The sequence below is a fragment of the Tyto alba genome, unplaced genomic scaffold, assembly GCF_018691265.1.
Source record: "Tyto alba isolate M040663 unplaced genomic scaffold, T.alba_DEE_v4.0 Super-Scaffold_31, whole genome shotgun sequence".
In the NCBI taxonomy this organism is placed as follows: domain Eukaryota; kingdom Metazoa; phylum Chordata; class Aves; order Strigiformes; family Tytonidae; genus Tyto; species Tyto alba.
The window spans coordinates 1,911-25,938 of NW_024881306.1; the positions used below are offsets into that span (position 1 = coordinate 1,911).

At 49.5% G+C, this 24,028-nt stretch overlaps 1 protein-coding gene and 1 pseudogene across 1 annotated transcript; both read left to right on the forward strand.

Moving 5' to 3' along the window:
* The first annotated feature begins 1,165 nt into the window (after positions 1-1,165).
* On the forward strand, positions 1,166-6,986 carry LOC122154116 (annotated as a pseudogene).
* Positions 6,987-11,766: 4,780 nt separating this feature from the next.
* Positions 11,767-15,539, forward strand: LOC122154099 (ubiquitin carboxyl-terminal hydrolase 42-like). Its single transcript, XM_042800340.1, has 10 exons — positions 11,767-11,993; positions 12,437-12,547; positions 12,623-12,725; positions 12,873-12,940; positions 13,096-13,166; positions 13,623-13,705; positions 13,950-14,061; positions 14,367-14,507; positions 14,731-14,831; positions 15,518-15,539. Exons 1-10 carry the CDS (start codon positions 11,807-11,809, stop codon positions 15,537-15,539), a joined length of 999 nt encoding a protein of 332 aa, XP_042656274.1. The 5' UTR covers positions 11,767-11,806.
* Positions 15,540-24,028: the final 8,489 nt, after the last annotated feature.

Below are 24,028 nucleotides of genomic sequence, written 5' to 3' on the forward strand. Positions count from 1 at the left end.
GTTCAAGATAGGACTGGGATGGGGGAAAATCCCCCTTTTATGATCACGAGCAAAAGGCAGACTCGTTAGGGGAAGGAAAAAAAGAACATACATTTATTACAGACACTAACAACACATAACAGAGTAGGACAGTGAGAAGCGTTGCCACATCTTGAGAACACCTTCCCCCCACCCCTCCCTTCTTCCCGGGCTCAGCTCTGCTCCCGATATCTCTACCTCCTCCCCCAGTGGCGCAGGGGCAGGGAATGGGGGGTGCAGTCAGTGCTGCCACTTCCTTCATCTTCGGTGAGGGGAGTGTCCAAAACTTGTTACCCCCTGCTCCATCGTGGTCCCCCTCTCACAGGAGACAGTCCTCCACAAACTTTCTCTGACTTGAATTCCTCCCACGGGCCGCAGCGTTCCCCACACTGCTCCGTCATGGGTCACTAACTTCCTCCGACTGGAGTCCCTCCCACGGCTGCAGCCCTTCCCGAGCTGCTCTGGCGTGGGACTCCCCCGCATGCTGCAATCCTCCCAGCACTGAATTACAGCAGTGGGGCTGCCTTTTCCCATGAGACCCCGGCCTTCTTCAGGCACAGAACCTTGATCAGCCGAGCAACAGGCTGTAAATCAATGTCTGCTCCACCGTAGATCTGCATGGGTGGCAGGGGGGGCCGCCCTGCCGTCTCACCACAGGATACAGGGGGGTCTCTGCTCTGGCACACCTCCCCCCTCCTTTCTTCCTCCGTTCCTCCACTGACTTGGTGTTCACAGCTGCATCAACTCCTCCTCACAAGTCCGACTGCCCGTCACCACGTCCCTTCTTAAATACGTTATCGCAGAGGCAGCCGATTGGCTCAATTTCCCAAACAGAAGTGGAGCTGGCTTGGAGCTGGGGGAGCTTCGAGAAGCTTCTCCCAGGGGGCCGCCCCGATAGCCCCCTCCCCTGCCACCAAAAAACTCCACCACTCACTCAACCCAGGACACTAATTTAGGTCAAGTTATCTAAAAATCATAAGCAGGACTTTTTTTTTTCCTCATTTATATTAATTCTGAGTAAAAGAGCAGAAGTTGATTTGGAAACCTGTAAGCTGAAGGGTGTTTTCCAGTGAGGTTTTGGTTTGTTTATTTTTCTTTTTGCTTTGTGAAGTCCTCAATATTATATTTTCTCCCTCATTATTTCCAGGCTGCAGAACCAGCCTGAAAGGCACGGTGGAATTACTTTTCCCATTAGCTGGGCTCCTTCTAAGGATATAGATTGCATCCATACTCAGAAGCCAGTTGCAGCAACGAAGCCGTTTCGGGTATTTGAAGAGGAGGAAGAACTGAATCACCAGTAAAACGAGACTGTAAAATTTGTTAACCTCTTGGGTTTTTCAGGACAAACTTAACATGAGTTTCCTTTACAAGCTGGTGGTTCTTGGTAAACTGAATAACTTGGTCAAAGAATGGATTTCAGAATTTGGTGAGAGCAAGGTAAGGGTTTTTTATATGCTCTTGTCAAAACAGCTGATGCCTTTTTATTTCTTTTAAAGGCCATACTACTAGGATTTATGCTGAAGTGGAACTTTCAACTTTCTTCTAAAGTATTGAGGAGAGCTGTAGTAACTGCCGTTGAAATAAGGTAGAAAAGGTACTACAGTTCACAATCTTGAAGTCCCTGGGGCACTGAATAAATGTGTGAAGTGGCTCTGTGGGTTGACTTGTAGCAGCTAACAAAGCTGAAACAAGGGATTGTGGGGTGAGCTAGATGGGAAACGGGCACTAATCTCGCCCCAAACAGCCTGCAGCACCCAGTGTGGTTTGAAACTATTGCACTAGACTTGACCTTTGCAGAGATTGTGTTTATTTATGTGCATCTGCTGTGGGGAAGACTAATAATAGGTCTTAATTTCTGTAAATTAAGGACTTAATTTCTGTAAAAAGGACTGATACATTACTCATCTCTTTTTTTGAGTTGCAAGCACTCATTTCAGAAAAACAGTAGCAGTCTATTAGACTAACAACTCAGTCTGGGAGTGAGAAAACACTGTTTATGGAGGCTGTTGTAGTCTTTCTAAAGAGCCCGTATGCTACCTAAACTTGCACATAGGTCAATGTGTATCTTATATTATAAAGTAAACACTTTCTCTTCTACACACAGAATCTTCCTCCTTCAGTAGCAGCAGCAAATGTTGGTGGCAAAATATTTACATTTGGTTCTTACAAGCTTCGAGTACACACTAAAGGTAGAACTTCTTTGTCCAGTCATAGTTCTGATGTTTGAAAGTGACTTCCAACAATAACAGAAGAAATGGAATCTCTTTGCAGGTGCTGACATAGATGCTGTTTGTGTTGCTGCTAGACATGTAGAAAGATCGGATTTTTTTCAGTTGTTCTTTGAAAAACGGAAACATCAGGAGGAAATAAAAAACCTAACAGTGAGTAAGCGCTCTCCGTGATAATCGTGCAACTTCTACAGTAAGAATGTTCATGTTAAAGACTTATATTGGTAGAGGATGTCTTACAAGACAAAACTTTAAAATACATTGTTTCTGAGTCCCTTCTAAAATGCTATCTTATGCAGCATGAAAATGCTGAAGTCAAGCTTTTGGTTCCTTTCCCCAGTGGCTGTACACCACGTAAGAATCTTTGTGGTCCGCTTCTCCCCTGCCCTTGGTTTGAGAATGAGTGGCTGTATCAAAAAGCAAGGCTGTCCCTGGGAGCCCTGCTTTCATCTCAGGTGCAGTAAGGGGCCTGGACATGCACGCCGGGGGAGGAGGGGGCAGCCTGAAAACTCAGGAAGGTGACGGTGATGTGGAAAGGCTCCTGTCAGTCCCTTGGCCGTGCTGTTCCTCTGGACAGACTTTAGGAGCTCTCGTTCATTCTCCTCTGGCCATGTTCCTCTCTGGCTCCTCAGCCTGAGCCTTTGCGGCCGGGATGCACACTGTCAGCTTTCCAGAAAGTTCCCAGGGGCTGTGCTGGGAACATACAGAACTGCTGTGTAAAATGCCCCTCGGGTGCATGCATTGCGTACCTCGCAGGTAAAACTGAGCTCCTGGGAAGTGCTTCTCAGCCTGGGCTTCCTCACGCAGACGTTTGAAAGACTTCACGTGCATAGCTACGGAGCCTTTGTTTAGGTGACTGTCACCTGAAAACAGACTCTCAGCGGGCTGTGGCACAGTTCTGACAAGTGCTCTACAAAACTGAAGACTGTGCCAGAAGGTAGCTGACAGCATCTCAGGCACGGTAGAAAATAAAAAGAGAAGACTAGTGCGCGCTGTCAAATGTGGACAGAGTTGGTTAGATTTCTCTGGATGTTAACCAGCAGTAAGATAGCTAGAGAAATCTCTTTTCTTCCTCACTGCCAAGGTAAGTACCTTACAGCCACTGATCCTGGTGGCTCATTGTGCGCTGTTTGTTCATTACAATCCATGATCAGCCTCAGAATCTCTTGGCTAAATAGCTTTTTAAAGCCAGTATTAGTTTTAGGCTTTAAAAAGCCTAAAGTATTTACAGTATTAGTGCTCTACTGCTTGCAGCTTACTACCAATTTTTTTGGTTTGGAAGCAAGTCAGTCTTTATACCAAATAGTTTAGCAGTGTAAATTCTGTATTTTATCACAGTTTAGGGAAAGATCAAAGTAGCAAGAAATACTTTCTTACACAGTAATCCTCTCCTTTACAAGCAGTTGAAGATACGTGTGTATCAGTTGTCAAGTTTGAGTTTGATGGCATCGAGGTAAGAATTTTGCTTTTTTTCTTTAAGTAAGGATTTTTTTTTTTTCTTGCTTTGGAATAGGACAACTTTTCAGGGACTTGTGACCTTGCTATTTTACAAGGTTTTTGGTACCTGACAGTGTATTTAGGAAACTGTGATTAAACAGCCTGACCACAGCCTATCCCAGGAGAAGGCACTGCAGTAAAATGGGAGCTGATAGGAAAAGAAGCCCCTAGGAAGCCTGGCGGGCACGGGAACATCAGGGACACCTCTTGCTAAGCCTGTGCTGCAGGCCAGGGTAGCCCACTGGAACAGCAGTTATGTCACAGGGATTGTGCAGCGTGGGAGTAGAGGCAGTGTCCCTGCCAACCCTCCTGAGCTCTGACAAACCAGCTTTCTGCAGGGGGACGGGGATAGTGTAGCTCACCGTATGGATCATGTGAGCAGACTGAATGTTTTGTTGCAAATCAAAAATGAAGTGGTTGTGAGACAAACGGTCTGGAAGATGAAAAGTGAAAGCCCCCATTTGACTCCTGCCCAGGTTTGTCAGCTGCAGGAATCCTTGTATCTTGAATGCATCTCACACCGTGAGTGCAGACCTGCATGCTGTAGTACCTCAGCACGTTACTGCTCGGTGTCACTATCGCCAAGACCTTCAGTGACCTTCTTGTGGCCTCTCTCTGGTACAGACATTCACAGAATAATTTTCTTGCCTCAGACTCTACTATAGACCAGATGCTTTGGGATCAAAAGGGCTTACCGCAGAAAGGAAATGCTCTCTCCTTTGCTGAAGTGTAGTTGAGGTGGCTGAACTTGCATCTTAATTTTATGATTTATGTTCTCTTTTAATGGAAGATGGAAATTGAGAGTAATCTTTTCAACTTAAAACCCCCTTCCTTTCCCTAGCTTAAAAAGGCGGGATACAGTGACGGTTTTGTAAATAAAATATGGAACTTCTAGCAATTCTCTTGAGTTTTCTGGCAAGTAAATCTCTCGGGACATGTATCTGTAGTCACATAGGTCTAAATACAAATGTTAACCACTCTGTAGTCTTGACTAGCTTTTCCCCCACTGATGTGCTGTTTGAAAATGATGCAGCATTCTAACTCACACTTGGCACTTTTCCCCCTCTTAAGATGGATCTCGTGTTTGCCAGACCATCTGTGCAAACTTTTTCTGATAATCTTGATCTCAGAGGTGACTCATGTCTGTGAAGCCTGGATACGAGATGTATGCGGAGCTTAAATGGTAAGCATATTTACACTTCTTTAAAAAGAAAGTGTTACAGAGCTTGGTATAGAATGCACATGGCACAACCCATCGGTTTCTGTACAAGTTGCAGAAACTGATTCCTGTCTACTTGAGATCTGAGGAGGTGGCAAGTGGGCTTAAATTGAGATGCTTCAAGGAGTTGTGTGTTTAGATAGACCTGTATCTCATGTTTCTTTGATCAGGGTGTGTGCATTGTTCTAGTTCGCCATAGAAACTGCTTCAGATGAATAGGTAGAGCATTTGATAGAGAAGAATGTGTGGTAATTCATTAAAAAAAATATATATATTTAAAATACCTGAAGCCTAACTTACTCACTGTTTAACACTGACTGGTTTAATTGTTCCCTGCTGTCGAAAGAAACAGCTTTTGGAATCCTCCAGAAAGGCCTTATTAAAAATTGTATTCTATAAACTGTGAAAAAGCTGCTGAGGGCATCAGTTACCTGGAGTGATACTGATGTTGCATGTAATCTGTAATTTTTAAGGAAATACAAAGCAAGCAATCCAAACTTGTTTTCATAGGCTTGAACAATGAACTGTGAGCTATTGATCCAGGATAGCATAAAACTGACTTGTACCCGTTACTAGGAACTGCTGCACTTCAACTTTTTTCTTAGAGGCTGCAGAGCTACTGATGAAATACTGCATCCAGAGCCAAATGAAGAGAACTTCCAGCTCACTCTCCGTGCAATTAAACTGTGGGCAAAATGTGAGTAAGGGGATTGTTCATGATCTTTAAACTTTTCACAGGCACCTCGTGCTGAAAAAAGACCATTAGCAGTACTTCACCTTTGGATAGCTGTTTAAATGATGGCTTTTAAACTAGAACCTGTTCTTCAGTTTAGATTCACGGTCTGTCCGTGGGGTTGATTCGGTGTGGTTTTTAATGGGGGTAGAGTGGGGAGAAGAGGGGAGTGCCTACAAGACAAGGTGCTGCATTGCTTATCAGGAACCTGACTAGAGGTGATAAAAAGGCAAGTTAAGTATAAACTTGATACGTAAGGAATAAGAAAATACTGTTTGCGTATGTGTCTAGAGCAAGTGCTACAAGAATGGTAGAATTTTTCGTAAGGGAAGTTGGAGTGAAGCAGTAGCTGTAGCAGGTAGGCAAATTCCAGAGTAGCAGTATTTTGGGAAGTGGTGTGGTCATGATTCTTCTGCTCATCACTGTTAAGGACCAACAATTTTGGCCTCATTGCATTGCAAAAGTAACTGACTTGGAGGCTAAAGTGTACTGAGTATTCTACAGATTGTGAAGTTGGTGCTGTAAATTTGAAGGAAGGTCCTTGGGTATTGAAGGACTGCAGGCTAATGACACGTACCCATTCTAGGACATGGCATTTACTCCAGCGTGCTGGGATTTCTTGGTGGGGTTTCCTGGGCAGTGCTAGTAGCAAGAACAGGTCAACTCTATCCAAATGCCAAGAAAGGCAAAGCCAAGAGGAGAACAATAACTGCACTCCCAAAAGGGGAGGAGCAAACTGAGGGAGGGCAACTCATCGGCCCCTGTCAGAGTTTCAACACTTGAGATAAACAGAAGAAATAAAATTGTAGGAAGTTAACAGTGGCCGAGAAGCAGATTATAAATCCATCTGATCCAAATCTCAGAAAGACTTTCAGTATTGATTTGTGTGAATACTAGACCGAGGCTGAAAATTAAGTGTTTGCTTCTGCTTTCCACGTCACGAGAAGATAACTTAAATGGGCTAAACAGTAACGAGAAGATGCTCAAGGCAATAGCAGAGCTTACTGGTTTCCTCCACTGGACCAACTGTGCAGTGAACCAGCTTAACACGGCCAGTCTAAGGATGTCACTGAAGTTGCTTAAAAAAAAAAAAAAAAAAAAACAGGTAAGTCCTTATCCTGGAATGTGAAGGCAGCACCTTGGCTCCCACACAGGGTGGCAGAGATGGCCCAGCAGGGTCATGTCCCGACGTTCCAGGTCAGATAAAGAAAGTGCTGGCTGTGTTTGTGGGGTCGGTTTGACGTATCTTTTCTGTTTTCTAGAAGCCTGGGGAAGGACGCGCTGTGCGGTAGGACCGGTGCTACTTTAGCCCTGAGGTTCAAAAACTGCACATCAGTGCAACTCCCTGAGTGGCCTTCATCACCAAATAAACCAGATTTGCTTTCTCCAGGGTGGTGGGAACAGGAGCTCACAAGTGGATTCCAGCTACACCTCAGGGTAGCAGTTGGCACATGCTTAACTTTAACTTTAAAGCCCACCCACTGGCTATTAAAGGTCACATGAACCCCTGAGATCTAATGAAAGGAAAACCAAACAAACCAAAAAAACCCACGACAATATCCCCAGAAAACACTACACCCCGTTTCCCACTCCTGAAGGAGGCCGGGTTCACATGACACGTCGGGGTCCCCCCCTCACCCCGGGAACTTGCCAGCCTCAGCCAGGGAGCCGGAGCATTTGTCCCCCCCTGCCCGGGGGCAGCTGCCAAAGCAGCGGCGCAGCGAGGAGAGCAGCTCCCACTCGGGCTGGCCGTGCCCACGGAACCAGAACACTACACAGAACAGGTGTCCAAGCAAAAAGGCCCCGGTGTGCCAAAAGAAATAAAAGATTGAACGCTGAAGCAGCTGGGCAGGAATGCTCTGCAGTGAGCAGCTCCATGATGTCTGGCACTCCTCTGCAGGTACAATTCTACACGGCACTTCCACCAGACACAGGGACACTCAAGGGACTATTGAAGCCCTATTTAAGATACTCAAAATGCAGTGACTTTCACTTTCCATTAATGAGAAGAGCGTCACCCAATCGTGGTTGCGTACTTCAACAGCAGTAGCTTAGCATAATTGAAATGTGTGGCAGGACTTTGGAGTGAGCTTTTCAAGGATCTTCCAAGGCAGCCATGGAACCCTGCAGAAGCCCCATGGAAACCTCTGTCTGGGATAGTAGAGGTGTCAAAAAAAATATCCTTTAAGATAACAGGGGGAACGTATAGTAAAGAAGGGGATCCTTACCTACAACCCAATAGATCGAATGCTACCCCAAGAGTCCTATTCGTTTAAACACACCATGTTGGAATACCATGGCAGTGACGGCCCGTGGCAGTTTCAGCCCTGGCACTGAAGGATGTTGAGCATCTTTCAGATCGGGGAAGCAAGCGGGGATAGAGAAAGGCCGCTGACAGCTGCGGCTTAGTGCCCCTCAGATCCCAACATCTTTACTGGTGCTGTGTAAAAGGGAGCATTCTACTGGCTTTGCAAAAAAATATTTGGGGTGCTTTTATTAAAATCATGATTCTTGAGGGGTTTCTAAATTCATGCTTTTATTGGCATGAGACTGAAACCTGACAATATTTTCAGGCCAAAGTTGTTAAATGCTTTCTGCAGAGCATGCAGGGTTTTTCAGTGGGTTTGGGGTTTTTTTGGTTTCCCTGTTATTCTGCAGCATAAAGATTACCCACAGAGTTATATTTCTCTTCTCACATTGAAGATGTAAGTATTTGCGTGCCCTGAGCTGCACGAAGAATATAAAAAGTATACAATTGCATAGCAATTAATACACATCAGCGAGACAGAATTTCTTTGGCACTTACATCTTGCACAATAGACCAGGTGACCATTTAAGCCCCAATGTCTTCACCACTTGCTCTGTCCTACTGTAACAACATCACTTTTTAAATATTTAAAGATTTGCTTTAATAAAGAACTGTGAATAATTATTTTACCCTATCCTTGATTTCTCCCTGCTTTTCAGAGACTTTTTTTCTCCTGCATTTCAAAATACTACATTGTTTATTGCCTGCTGCCACACTGTCCTGGTTTCAGCTGGGTTAGAGCTTATTTTTTTCTTCTTCGTAGCTAGAATAGTGCTGGATTTGGGATTCAGTGTGGGATTTGGTGTGAGAAGAATGTTGATAATATACTGATGGTTTTAGTTGTTGCTAAGGAATCCAGGACTCTCTATCTCCCCGTGTCCTGCCCGTGGGCGGGTGCACACAAAGCTGGGGGGAGCACGGCCAGAGCACTGGACCCAAACTGGCCAAGGGCATATTCCATATCCGACAGCGTCATGCGCAGTGGGTCGCGGGGGGTGACCGGGTAGCCCTCGCTCTCGCTTCTGGGATTGCGGTTTGGAGATTTCCTCATCTCTGGGATCGCTGGCTGGGGCCGGGCTGGGCATCGGTCAGCGGGTGGGGAGCAATCGCACTGGGCATCACTCGCCTCTATTTTCTATTATTACCGTTATTATTACTATTTTATTTCAATTATGAAATTGTTCTTATCTCAACCTAAGTGTCTCCTTACCTTTTCCCCTCCGATTCTCTCCCCCATGCCCCGGGAAGGGGGAGGGTGGTTGAGAGGCTGCGTGGTGTTGGGCTGCCAGCCGGGTCCAAGCTCCGAACAGCCCCTTTGTTAAAGAACAAACCCAAACCCAGAGCACCCCCAGGCACACACACAGCCCCCCCCCACTCATTCTGCATTTCGTTAGCTTCGTACTGCTTTGAACTTAAACAGGATGCTCTAACTCGTCTGGGTCTCTGTCCCCCTGCACTCCCCCGGAGCAAATGCCATTTCTGGGCAGTCGCTCTGCATCTCCCTCTGTTCCCTCCTGGTCAGGGCTGTCACCCGACACTCTGGGGCAGACAGGTTCTTCTGGGGACCCTGGGCAGAATGATGGCGGCACTAAGTCATAGTTACAATTAAAGCTTTATTTTTTTAACATTATTTTATGATCAGCGTAGCCTAGAATGTCATGATCAGAGTAGCACAAGATTTCTACAAGCAGCATCAGCGTAGCACAATTTTATAAGTACCGTAGCGCTGAATTTTATAGCACAGCTTAGCTTATGGCTCCCAATCACCCGGACCCTCTGCAGATTGGGTCGCATCTTAACACTTGGCTCGCCGTAGCTACGTAACGATCCTAACCTGGACTCAAAACACATGAGAGCATACGAGTGGCTCTCTCAATCCTCAGAGGAAGCAGACTGGTTGATCTTACAGACGGGGTCTGTGTGCTGCTGCGCTTCCCTGTTCTGTGACGGGGTCGTCACAACCTGCTGGGCCGGTGCCCGGCACCTTCCAGGCCCGTGGGGAGGGAAGACGTCGGCCTGGCGCCCGGGAACCTTGAGGCCGACGGGGACGGGGAGAAGAAGTCTGCCTGGTGCACAGGAGCTCCAGGGCCTGAGGAGGAGGGGAGAGGGGACTGAGACAGGACCAGCCCGGTCACAGAGCGTGGCCGTTTGCCTCATGAAATGGCGTTCGTTATGCTAACCGTGTTTCCAGGGCTCGGGAGCAGGGGGTGCAGGCCACAAGCGCAATTGTTAATCGCCTCCATCAGATGGTTCCTGAAGTGCCGGGATGGCAGCAATGCAGGGCCCAAATAGCCGTTAGGCTCAAGGCCACTGGACTGTGTCTTGGCGGGCAGAAAAAATTAATTGGAAACAAACCCGTAAGAGACCAGGTGCTTTGCTACATGAGTCTCACGGACACAGTCCTGTACCTGGGAAGAGTGGAAAAGAAACCCTCAGCACCCCGAACGTGCCAGCCAGCGCTGCGGAGGCACGTTTACAGCCCTGGGCAGGTTTCTTTCACCTGGCTGCTGCAGCTCGGGGAAGAGGCGGGGGCTCTGCCAGCGGGCGAGCAGCCCTTCGGCTGCGGCGGCTGTGTGGCCGCAGTGTGTCCCCGTGCGTCCCTGGGTGGCCCCGTGTCACAAAGGGGCGGTGATGCGGCACCCGCCCGGCGATTGTGATCTCACCGGGCCAGGGCCCGACATCCTGACAAACAGGCCAGTGAAAGGCGGTGGGGCTGAGCCGGCCTTCGGGGTAACTCGGCTCCTTCCTTTGGTACTTGCGTGCCTCCTTTGCACCAAGCAGTTACTGTGTACTGCCCTCTTCTCCTCAACTGCCATCCTCTTTCAAAGGTAATTATGATTTGACTTTCAGGGCAGATCATATGAGTACGTAGATACGGGCTAAAAGTATCCAAACGGCCTTTGGAATTGCTGCCAGTTGGAGTCCTGTGACAGGGACAGTAGGGCCAGCAGCCTGCAGCTCTGCAGCAGCTGCAAGTACCACTGACACGCTCTTGATGGCGGAGGCTGTTCTGTGGGTTTCATTTGGGGTTTTTAAAATTCCTTCTGTTGAGCTACAGTTATCTCTTTGCAATCAGGGACTGGCGCGGATCTTCTCTGTCTGGAGAGCAGCCTGACATCCTTTGTCACCCCAAGCTCTCCCCTGTGTTGCTGAGAGGAGCGAAGGCCGCAATGGGGAACGACTTCTGTGAGTGACAGCTTCACCAGCCCGTTTGGATTTGGGGAATACCCAAAGGCAGCGGACGTGGCCGGTGCTCCAGCCCTGAGTGTTGCTGTGCTGACAACCTAGAGTTAATTCTGGGGCCTTGCGTGGTAGCAGCCAGACTTACCTAGCTGTTTTTCATTACGCACAGGAAAACACATTTTATCACTCCTCTGCCTCCATGTACAAGACTTTGAAAGCTGTCATTGCTCGTAGAAAGAGCTGACATCAGTAGGGTTACCTTCTGGGCTGGATACTTACTTGTTTTTGTCAAGTTAAAATCAGGAAAAGGGAAAACTTGACCTGCTAATCCAGTTCAAGACTCGAGAGGGAAGGGAAGGTAGCCCGAGGCACCGAAATCAGCGTGTGGGTTTGCTGGAATTTTGACAAAGAAAGCAGGGGAACAGACTATTTTCCAAAACTGTTTCTTGGCCAGCAAATTTCACTGGCAGTGTTAGGCTTCCCCCAGTGTTTCTGGGTTGGATGTAGACCTGGTTGTACCGGGTGCTACTGAGGAGAACTCAACCTTTAATATGCTTTTGTGCAGCAATATTGTCTCATGTCTTTTCAAATCTCATTTCCCTGCAGTCACTGTTGAGGGAATGGCTCCGCCACAAAAGATTCTCTTTCCCCCGGAGAAGATTTGCATGGACTGGCAGCAACGACAGAGCGCTGGAGCAGGGCTCTACAACCTGGGGAACACGTGCTTCCTCAACTCCGTCCTGCAGTGCCTGACGTACACACCCCCTCTGGCCAACTACCTGCTCTCTCGGGAGCACAGCCAGTTGTGTGAGTGCTTTTATGAACATCTCCTTGTAAATCTGTTGGGCACTTCCCAAGGATTCCCAGAAACTGGAATTCAATTTAGGAGAAAAGCAGCCTTTCTTTGTCAACCCCCTGAGTTGGTGGTCTTGTAACACTCAAGCCTAGAAGCCTCTTGTCGTAACCAGAAATGTTCATCTTCAGAAAGACAACTCTTTCTAGCCCTGGGTCTCTATTCCTGCAAGTTAAACAATTCTCTTTGCTTACTCTATAGAAAACTTGTGTCAGTTTAGTGTCCCTCTGAAGAAATTTTCCTGTGCACTAACATGTTCCAGGCTTGTTGAGACGTCAGCACCTTGAGACAAGAGGAGTGGAAACTGTTCTTCTAACTTCAAGATTTCCACTAAGTTTCCCATGGCTATGGGTATTTTGCTAACCAGAGAAGCTTCCTTCCCTCTCTCCCTCTGCAGGTCACCAGCAAGGCTTCTGCATGATGTGCAGAATGGAAGCGCACGTTAACAAGGTGCTGCATTCCTCAGACAGTGCCATCCAGCCTTGGGATGTCGTCAGTGTTCTCTCACGTAAGTCATCTCAGGTGCTTTTACATGTTTCCTGCCATTTTTGTAGGACAGCACTAGTGACTCCTTCTTTCTTAGGAATAGGAGAACATTTCGAGCCTGGCATGCCGGAAGATGCCCGTGACTTCTTACGCTGTACTGTCAGTGCCATGCAGACAGCTTGTCTGAGTGGGAGCAGCGAGTAAGCACAAACAAATTACTTTTTCCATGTTCCTGAGCCCTTTGGACATCTTGATGTACTCTCATCAAGAAAACCCTACGCCCAAGGCTTTCAGACAAAGCAAAACTCTTGGAGGAGATAACTCTCTGCCTTACCATTTATTTCCAGCTTGGATGCCTCTTCTCAACTAACTACAGTTGTCCAACAAATATTTGTGGGCTTTCTGAGATCCAGAGGTACTTTTCCACAACCCTTCTTCTCCTCGTCTGTGCCCTTCTGCCTGCCTGTGATAAACAGCTGATTGTGTAACTGGTGTAGTAGGTATGAAGGATGTAAACTGGCACAATCAGTTGATTTCCCCTATCGCTGAGCATTTTGATTTGCCTTCCAGTCACGTGCTTGAGCTGCAACATGACTACCAATTTCTACCAGGCCTTCCTGGATCTTTCTTTGGATATACAAGTAAGGGTTTCTAACTGCGCTTCAAGACATCTCAAAGTCCCTGTAGCTTCCCAGAATCAACACAGTTGACTTAAAAATGTGTACTGCAAACACAAGAGAGCTTGGTGGTGGGTGGGATGTGGAAAGGATGGTGTCCTTCTGGGGAGGCCATGGCAGAGGTCTCCGTGTAGGTGCTGGCCTTAAGCTGGACAAGCACCCATTATCCTCTCTGCACATCATCAGTACATGAACTGAACGGTGGCACAGGGATGGAACTCTTGATAGCCCCAAGGATCCTGGGGAAATGAGGGCAATTTTGAGCGTAATAGCCTCTTTCTGCCTCCTTCTGGACACTTCTTGGCGGTTCACAGTGGCTCTCCTCAGTGTCAACCAGCTGCATTTTTGCGTAAACTCCTAGTGAGTGTTTGGGCAAGGGTACTTCCCACAGCTCAGTGCTCTCTTTTCTCACTCCTCCAGGCAGCCTCATCTGTCACCGCAGCTCTGGAGAACTTTGTGAAACCGAAGCAGCTGGATGGTGAAAACTGCTTTAAATGTAGCAAGTAAGATGATTCCTAACGACATATTAGTACTAGATCCTGCGGGAAGGTGCTGCATGTCTCTGTCATAAGCCATCTTGTCACGTAGGTTTAATGCACAATAGAGTTGTAGCTTTTTTTTATTTGGCCTTATGGTACTGAATAGCCTTAAAATAGCATAAGGATGTGTGAGACAGGAGAGCTTGCCTGGCCTCCTTGGGGCAAGACAGGGTGCATTTCAGCACCTGGCTCTGTGCTTGGTTTCAAGGTGTGACAAGATGGTTGCCGCCTCCAAGAGCCTTACAGTCCACCACGCACCCAGGGTTCTCACGGTGTGTCTGGAAAGGGCTGAAGATTTCACCAACAGGAAGATCAGCAAGGTGTGTACGCAACTGGAGTGCAACTTTCTCTTCCTGGAGCAGGAGATTTCCCAGAGCTGTTCATGTTGAGTTTTTCGTGTTTCCTTCTGGAGAGAGGAGAGTCCCCATGGGAAGACAAGCGTGTGCTCTGCTCCGACTGAGCTACTTTGGCCGACAAGTTTCCTGCCACCCAGACATGTTGTTTTAGGGAAGACCAAGTATCCAGGAGCCCAAAGATGTATTAATACACCTCTGGCCCCTGGTCATTGAGGGCTATTTCATGAGTATTTCTGGATCATTTTGGAGCCCTCTTGGTCTCTCCGTAGGTTGTGGAGTATCCCGAGTGCCTGGATCTTCGCCCGTACACATCTCAGGCAGCTGGGGAACCGCTCCTCTACTGCTTATATGCTGTCCTGGTACACAGCGGTGACAGCTGTAATGAAGGACACTACTACTGCTACACAAAGGTAAAGAGCAGCTTGCTTCCAAACAAGGGAGAAATGTGTGCTGGGGAAGACAAATTTGCATGGCAGGTATCAGCAGATTAGATTTTGGGGAAGAAGGTCTCCTTAGGGGCTGGATTAGATTTGGTGTGGTGTTTGTACTCTTGCTTCTTCTGTAGTTTTCTGCCTGTGTTTTTCTGGAGAAACCACACAGTTCGTCTCCAGGTATCGATGCCTTTTTTTACAGGCCAGCAACGGACTGTGGTACAAGATGGACGATATGTCTGTGCATTATTGTGACATTGACACAGTTCTCAGGCAACAAGCTTATTTACTGTTTTATGTCAGGTAATAACAAGTATTAAAATGTGTTCAGAATACATTTCCTTTTGCTAACTTTTATTTTTTTCCTTTTCATCCCCCTGAGTGTTTCTCTTTCTGTCACAGGAAGCAATTACCACCTGCATCATTCTGTGCTGTCAAATCTAAACTACCCCACGGCAGCCCATAAGGCCCCTTGCTGGGCTTTAGGTCGCTGCCGTGGTGTAAACTGCTACTTGTCTTCTATCTGAAGCTGGCTAATGTAGAGAAGAGACCTTAAAAGTACAGGAAAGATGGGGAGGGACTGTTTATCAGGGAGTGTGGGGATAGGACAAGGGGTAACAGTTTTAAACTGAAAGAGGGTAGATTTAGATTAGGTATTAGGAAGAAATTCTTTACTGCGCAGGTGGTGAGGCACTGGAACAGGGTGCCCAGAGGAGCTGTGGCTTCCCCCTTCCTGGAAGTGTTCAAGGCCAGGTTGGACAGGGCTTGGAGCAACCCGGTCTAGTGGAAAGTGTCCCTGCCTATGGCAGGGAGGGTGGGACTCGATGATCTTTACGGTCCCTTCCAACCATTTTATGATTCTATGACTCTATGAAATGGAGGCTGTAGGATGTATAAAGACGAGATCTTGCTCCGACAGGGGCAGACCTGGTGGGGAGACCCCAACTGAGTTTCCCATTTGTCTTGGTTATGTCTTCTCTCTGTTGTAGGAAACTCCAAGAAAATGACTGAACCCCAGAGGAGGTGCTCGGATTTGCAACCTGAGAAAGGACTTCTTCCTCACCGGCACTGTCCTACGCCCGTTCCTTCCTCAGTCAGTGGGCGCCGGCAGCGAGCAGGTGGGCTCTGTGGGACCACAGGGTCTGCCTTGTCGGACCAAGGCAACTCAGGGGAGGTGGGTCAGGGCACCAGACAGACAGTGGATTTCTTTCTGAGATCTCTTTTCCCTCCTAACCTGCAGCTTTCTTCACAGTTGCAGCACCGCTCCCTCTCCAAGCACCCCACCTAGATCCATCCCATTTCTCCACCTTTGGCTCTTCTGCCTTTGCAGCCCTCCAGGAGAGCCTTTGGGAGGCCCTTGGCTGTTCCCTCCCACAGCTCCTGGGGGTTCCCCATGGTTCTGGTCCTTTCAGGAGGAAAGGGCAGGACCTTACCACAGTTCTCTTTGCAGGATGTGGCGGTGGGCATGGAGGGCTCTCTAGAGGACAGTGGCTCCTCTGCACCAGCCAGCAGCCAGGTAACCTCGGCAGGTGCCCAGGAGGCATCTGCATGGTGGCTGTGCCGTATCTGGCCAGGCAGGCTCCGCATGGCCTCCTACGTGGGCTCCTGCTTGCATCGCTTCTTCTGTGGCTGTGTAAGGCTGGTATCCAGAAGGAAAGCTGCGTGCCTGGACTCCCGTCAACTATCTGATAGTGTGCTGCACGCCATGCGAGAAGACAGCAACAAAGGGGAGCACGGATTCAGCACTTCTTCCCGCTGCCAGACAAACAGCGCCAGGGAGAGGGCCCGGAGCAGGTCCCCACAGTGGGGAAAAGATCATCGCAGCTGGCTCGTGGACACCACGGACTACGAGCACTCAGCAGGGAGAAGGAGGAGGAGAACTAGTCCTCCAAGTCGTGAACACGCTTCCAGGGATGACACAGCTCCAGAGCCTCCTAATGGAAGCTCCCAGTTGGCTCCCACAGCCAGGGCTGCTCGGGAGAAAACGCTGCCAAGGCAGAGCGAACAGAGCAGAGCCCTGCAGCGCAGAGATGATCTCCTCAGCCAGTTCAAGGAGATCACGGATTACCACTGCTCAGAAAGGACAACACGTTCTCCACGCTGTGACCGAGCCCCAAGGGACAATGCAGCTCCAGGGCCCTCCAACAGCAGCTCCAAGTGGGCTCCCAGGGCTGCTTGGGAGAAAACTCGATGGAGGCAGAGAGCGCGGAGCAGATCCCCACAGCGGGGCCGTGATCGCCGCAGCTGGTTCATGGACACCAGACTATGACCCTTCGGCAGGGAGGAGGAGGAGGAGAAGGGTTTCAGTGCCCCAGAAATGCACATCGCACAAACACTCAGAGCGCTGCAGTGGTGACAGTGGCAGATTGTGACCCTGGATGAGGGAGGAGCATAGCATCCGACTTCTGCCACGCTGGAGAGGAGGAAAACTAATTCAGGAAACACCAAAACTGTGCCCAGCAGGGACCAGGCTGCGCTAAGGCCACCGGCAGCCCCCCTTGTCCTTCCTCTCAGTGCTGCCTCTGCCCAGGAGGAGCTCAGAGAGACCTTCCAGAGACCTGGGCAGCTCTGCTGGCTGGCCCCCCTGCCCAAAGGCCCCTTGAGGAAGAGCTTTAACCCATGCTCAGCTTTTGGGATCACCTTGCAAAACCAGCACTCCTCTGGAAACAACAGTCAGAAAAGCCAAAGCCAGAATTAAAAACAGGTGTTGGCCTTGCATGTGTAATTTACGGGGTGTTTCATTCTCTGCAGGTTTGGGGTCAATCAGTGGAAATATCCAGTCTGAGAAGTTTATGTTATGGGATTTTGAAAGCTGTGGGCTTGCACGTGCCCATCTTGCGCTCTCATTAAGTTCCAGTTCAAGTCACTCGAAGGGAAATGGTCCACATGAGCCAGCACCGAGCGGGACTGCAACAGGCTGAACGGCCGGGCCGAGGGTGCTGCTCAGTGGCACCAAGTGTAGTCAGAGGCCAGTGACTAGCAGTGCCATTCAGGGTTCAGTACTGGATCTGATCCTGTGTGCCCTCTTCCTCAACTGATGGTCTGGATGACAGGGCAGAGTGCACCCTCCACAACTTGGCAGATGCCACCAGACTGGGAGGAGTGGTGCCAAGGCCAGGGGGCCGTGCTGCCATCCCGAGGGGCCTGGGCAGGCTGGAGAGATGGGCTGGCAGTTCAGCAAGGAAAAGCACAAAGGGTGCTGTGTGGGTGACGAGCACCAGCACCGGCTGCCCGAGGCGCCTGTGGAGGCTCCAGCCAGGTAGATGTGCCACAGCCCTCTCTGCCCATGGCCAGGGACACCCAGCTGCAGGTGGCCCTGCTCGAGCAGGGCTCAGCCCGGGTGAGTGCCCCCTCCGGCGGCTCTCCCGGCCAGCCTCACGGAGCCTGCGCTGCTGGAAATGGCTGCTGAGAAGAGGACGCAGGACTTCTCCTCAACTTCCATCCTCTTTCCATGGTAATTATGATTTAACTTTCAGGACAGATCATAAGAGTAGGCAGATACAGGATAAAAGTATCCAAACGGCCTTTGGAATTGCTGCCAGTTGGAGTCCTGTGACAGGGACAGTAGGGCCAGCAGCCTGCAGCTCTGCAGCAGCTGCAAGTACCACTGACACGCTCTTGATGGTGGATGCTGTTCTGTGGGTTTCATTTGGGGTTTTCTAAATTCATTTTGTTGAGCTACAATAATGTTTTTGCAATCAGGGACTGGCGCTGATCTTCTCTGTCTGGAGAGAAGCCTTTGTCATCCCAAGCTTTCCCCTCTGTTCCTGTGAGTAATGGCCTCACCAGCCCGTTTGGATTTTGGGAATGCCCAAAGGCAACGGACGTGGCCGGTGCTCCAGCCCTGAGTGTTGCTGTGCTGACAGCCTAGAGTGAATTCTGGGGCCTTCCCTGGTAGCAGCCAGACCTACCCCAGTGTTTCTGGTTACACACAGGAAAACACATTTTATCACTCCCCTGCCCCTAGCACAAGACTTTGAAAGTTGTCGTTGCTCATAGAAAGAGCCGACATCAGTAGGGTTACCTTCTGGGCTGGATACTTGCTTGTTTTCACCGAGTTACAATCAGCAAAAGAGAAAACTTGAGATGCCATTCCAGTTCAAGACTCAAGAGGGAAAGGAAGGTAGCCCGACGCACAGAAATCCGAGTGTGGGTTTGCTGGACTTCCAGCATGTTACATGGACTGGCAGCAACAACAGAGAGGTGGAGCAGGGCTCTACAACCTGGGGAACACGTGCTTCCTCAACTCCGCTGCAGTGCCTGACGTACACACCCCCTCTGGCCAGCTACCTGCTCTCTTGGGAGCACAGCCAGTCGGGTGAGTGCTTTTATGAAATATCTCCTTGGAAATCGGTTGGGCACTTCCCAGGGTTTCCCAGAATCTGGAAGTTGATTTAGGAGAAAAGCAGCCCTTCTTTGTCAATCCTATAGTGGGTGTTCTTGGAACACTGAAGCCGAGAAGCCGCTTGTCTTATCTAGGCGTGTTCATCTTCAGAAAGGCACCTCTTCCTAGCCCCGGTCTTGGTCCCTATTCCTGCAAGTCAAACTCTTTGCTTATTGCACAGAAACTTATGTCAGTTTAGTGTCCCTCTGAAGAATGTTTTCTATGCACTAAAATGTCCTGGCCTTGTTGGGACACTGGCACCTTGGGAGAAGAGGAGTGGAGACTGTTCTTTTAACTTCAAGATCCCCATCAGGTTTCCCATGGCTATGGGTATTTTGCTAACTTGAGAAGCTTCCTCCCTCCCTCCCTCCCTCCCTCCCTCCCTCCCTCCCCCTCCCTCCCTCCCTCCCTCCCTCCCTCTGCAGGTCACCAGCAAGGCTTCTGCATGATGTGCACAATGGAGGCACACATTAGCAAGGTCAGGTATTCCTCAGGCAGTGCCGCCAAGCCTTGGGCTGCATCAGTGTTCTCACACGTAAGTCATTTCAGGTGCTCTTACAGTATTTTCTCCATTCCTGTAGGAGAGAACTAATAACTTCTTCTTTCTGAGGAATAGGAGAACATTCTGATCCTGGCATGCAGGAATATGCCCATGAGTTCTTACGCTGACTTCCCCTACCACCGACCATTTTGATTTGCCTTCCAGTCAGGTGCTTGAGCTGCAACACGGTCTCCGATTCCTACGAGGCCTTCCTGGATATTCCACTGGATATAAAAGTAAGAGGTTTGGCAACTGTGTTTCAAGACGTCCCAAGGCCCCTGTAGCTTTCCAGAATGAATATGGTTGACTTAAAAATGCATACTGTGAACACAAGAGCGCTTGGTGGTGGGTGGGGTGTGGAATGGACGGTGTCCTCCTGGGCAGGCCATGGCACTGCTCTCCCTGTAGGTGCTGGCTTTAAGCTGGACAAGCACCCATTATCCTCGCTGCACCCTTGATAGACTCTCATCCCTCTTTCTTTTGCCCTCCCTCAACCCCCATCTGGCTCCTAGGCTGATGGGTTGTGTTGTTTTCATTACCGATGACCCTCCACACCATCGGAGCTGAACTGAGCGGTGGCACAGGCACGTAGCTCTTGACAGCCCCAGAAATCCTGGGGAAATGAGGGAAATGTCGACCATAATACCCTCTTTCTGCCTCCTCCTGGACACTGCCTGGGGGTTCGCAGTGGCTCTCCTCAGCGTCATCTAGCTGGGTTTTTGTGTAAACTCCTAGTGAGTGCTTGGGCGAGGCTATTTCCCACAGCTCACTGCTCTCCTTTCTCACTCCTCCAGGCAGCCTCATCTGTCACCACAGCTCTGGAGGAATTTGTGAAACCGAAGCAGCTGGATGGCGAAAACAGCTTTAAATGTAGCCAGTAAGATGATTCCTAACGACATATTAGTACTAGATCCTGCGCGCGGGTGCAGCATGTTGTCCATCATAAGTCACCTTTTCACATAGGTTTGATGCACAATAATGAGACACAGCACTTTTTCATATGGCCTTATGGTACTGAATAGCCGTAAAATAGCGTAAGGCTGTGTGAGACAGGAGAGCTTGCCTGGCCACCTGGGGCAAGGCAGGGTGCATTTCAGCACTGGGCTCTGTGCTTGGCTTCAAGGTGTGACAAGATGGTTGCTGCCACCAAGAGGTTTACCGTCCATCGCGCACCCAGGGTTCTCACGGTGTGTCTGAAAAGGTTTGAAGATTTCACCAATGGGAAGATCGGCAACGTGCGTACGCAACTGGAGTGCAAGTTTCTCTTCCTGAAGCAGATTTCCCAAAGCAGTGCCCTCATGTTGCATTTTTCATGTTTCATTCTGGGGAGAGGAGAGTTCCCGTGGGAGGACAAGCGTGTACTCTGCTCCGACAGAGATGCTTTGGCTGACAACACTTTCCTGCCACCCAAAGACATCACTTGAGGGAAACCAAGTGTTCATGAGCCCCAGAGATGTTTTTATACACCTCTGGGCCCTGCTCTTTGAGGACTATTTCATTTAGTGTTTCAGGATCATTTCGGAGCCCTCTTGGTCTCTCCGTAGGTCGCGGAGTATCCCGAGTATCTGGATCTCCACCCGTACATGTCGCAGACAACTGGGAACTGCTCCTGTACTCCTTATATGCTGTCCTGGTACATAGTGGTGACAGTTGTCAGGAAGGACACTACTACTGCTACACAAAGGTTAAGAGCAACTTCCTTCCAAAGAAGGGAAAAATGTGTGCTGGGGAAAACAAATTTGCATGGCAAGGTTACTGGCAGCCAAGGTTTTGTGGAAGAAGGTCTCCTTAGGAGCTGGAGTGGATTTGATTTGGTGTGTGTACTCTTGGTTCTGTAGTTTTCTGCCTGTGTTCTTCTGGAGAAACCACGCAGTTCATCTCCAGGTATCGATGCCTTTTTTCACAGGCCAGCAATGGAGGGTGACACAAGATGGACGATACATCTGTGAACTGTTGCAACGTCGACACAGTTCTCAGGCAGCAAGCCTACTTACTGTTTTATGCCAGGTAAAAACAAGTCACAAAATGTTTCTGTTTCTCTTTCTGTGTTTCTCTTTCTGTCATAGGAGACAATTACTACCTGCATCCTTCAGTGCTGAAAAATCAGACCTAACCCACGCCAGTCCTTGTCTTTCCTTGCCGGGCTTTAGGCTGCTGCCCTGCTGTAAACTGCTACTTGTCTGCTATCTGAAGCTGTCCAATGTCGAGGTCCTGGGTTTGGCTGGAATAGAGTTAATGTTTCTTCTTAGTAGTTAGAATAGCGCTGTGCTTTGGATTCAGTGTGGGATTTGGTATTAGAAAAATGTTGGTAACACACTGATGTTTCAGTTGTTGCTGAGACATCAAGGACTCTCCAACTGCCCGTGTCCTGCCCGTGCGCAGGTGCACAGGAAGCTGGGAGGGAGCACGGCCAGAGCGCCGGATCCAAAGTGGCCAACTAAATACTCCCTGTGATGTAACGTCATGCTCAGTGTAGAAAGGAGGGGGGCCAGGAAGAGGGGGGCTCTCCCTCGCTTCCAGGATTGCCATTGGGGGATCTTGGGATTTTGGGACTGCTGGCCAGGAATGGGCTGGGTAGCAGTCAGTGGGTGGTGAGCAATCACATTGTGCATTGCCCATTTGTACTTTCTACTATTGTTGTTTCATTTTATTACAGTTACTAAACTGTTTTTATCTCAACCTATGAGACTCCCTTTACCCCTTCACTGGAAGAGGTTGCCCAGTGAAGTTGTGGCTGCCCCCTCCCTGGAAGTGTTCAAAGCCAGGTTGGACGGGGCCTTGAGCAACCTGGTCTGATGGAAGATGCCCCTGCCCATGGGAGGGGGTTGGAACTAGACAGTCTTTAATTTCCTTTCCAAGCATTTTATGATTCTATGTTTCTCTGAAATGGAGGCTGTCAGGGGCATAAAGACAAGGTCTTGTTTTGACACCAGTCAAGTTTCCCATTCTCATCTTGGTTATGTCTTCTGTCCGTTGTAGAAACGGCTCCAAGAAAATGACTGAACCCCAGAGGAGGTGCTCGGATTTGCAACCTGGAGAAAGGGCTTATTCCCCACCGGCACTGTCCTACGCCCGTTCCTTCCTCAGTCAGTGGGCGGCCGGCAGCGAGCAGGTGGGCTCTGTGGGACCACAGGGTCTGCCTTGCCTGACCAAGGCAACTCCGGGAGGTGGCCAGGGCACCAGATGAACAGTGGATTTCTTTCTGGGATCTCTTTTCCCTCCCACAAGCTGCAGCTTTCTTCACAGTTGCAGCACCACTCCCTCTCCAAGCACCCCACCTAGATCCATCCCATTTCTCCACCTTTGGCCCTTCTGCCTTTGCAGCCCTCCAGGAGAGCCTTTGGGAGGCCCTTGGCTGTTCCCTCCCACAGCTCCTGGGGCTTCCTCCCAGTGCTGCCTCTGCCCAGGAGGAGCTCAGAGAGACTTTCCAGAGACTCGGGCAGCTCTGCTGGCTGGCCCCCCTGCCCAAAGGTCCCTCGAGAAAGAGTTTTAACCCGTGTTCTGCTTTTGGGATCGCCTTGCAAAACCAGCACACGTTGGGAACCAGTAGTCAGAAAAGCCAAAGCCAGAGTTAAAACCACTTGTTGCCCTTGCATGTGTAATTTACGGGGTGTTTCCTTCCTTCTCTGTAGGATTTGAGGCAGTTGGTGGAAATACCAGTACTACAAGTTTTTGGTATGGGGTTTTGAGAGCTGTGGTCTTGCATGTGCCCATCTTGCACTTCTTTAAGTTCCAGTTCTAGTCACTGGAACGGCAATGGGCTGCATGAGCCAGCACCGAGCGGGACTGCAACAGGCTGGACGGCCGGGCCGAGGGTGCTGCTCAGTGGCACCGGGCGTAGTTGGAGGCCAGGAACCAGCGGTGGCATCCAGCGGTCAGGGCTGGGCCCAGGACTCTTTGCCACCTTCCTTAATTCATGGGCCGGGTGGCGGGCTGGAGCAGGGCTCGGCCCGGGTGAGTGCCCCCCCCGGGGGCTCTCCCGGCCAGCCTCACGGAGCCTGCGCTGCTGGGAAATGGCTGCCGAGAAGAGGACGCAGCCACCAACGCCGTCCCCCTCGGGCGGCCAGCGCCAGCAGGAAGCTGCAGCCCGCGGAGAGCCCAGGCCCGAGCGGGACCCTGGCAGGAGCTGCGGCCCCTGGAGAGGAGCCCAGGCAGTTGTGTGAGTGCTTTTATGAACATCTCCTTGTAAATCTGTTGGGCACTTCCCAAGGATTCCCAGAAACTGGAATTCAATTTAGGAGAAAAGCAGCCTTTCTTTGTCAACCCCCTGAGTTGGTGGTCTTGTAACACTCAAGCCTAGAAGCCTCTTGTCGTAACCAGAAATGTTCATCTTCAGAAAGACAACTCTTTCTAGCCCTGGGTCTCTATTCCTGCAAGTTAAACAATTCTCTTTGCTTACTCTATAGAAAACTTGTGTCAGTTTAGTGTCCCTCTGAAGAAATTTTCCTGGCACTAACATGTTCCAGGCTTGTTGAGACGTCAGCACCTTGAGACAAGAGGAGTGGAAACTGTTCTTCTAACTTCAAGATTTCCACTAAGTTTCCCATGGCTATGGGTATTTTGCTAACCAGAGAA

Coding starts and splice junctions, on each gene's coding strand:
- LOC122154099 (XM_042800340.1), top strand. CDS start 11,807: ATGGCTCCGCCACAAAAGATTCTCTTTCCCCCGGAGAAGATTTGCATG. Junction 12,548..12,622: donor TGTCGTCAGTGTTCTCTCAC/GTAAGTCATCTC, acceptor CTTCTTTCTTAG/GAATAGGAGAACATTTCGAG. Junction 14,832..15,517: donor TATTTACTGTTTTATGTCAG/GTAATAACAAGT, acceptor TCTCTGTTGTAG/GAAACTCCAAGAAAATGACT.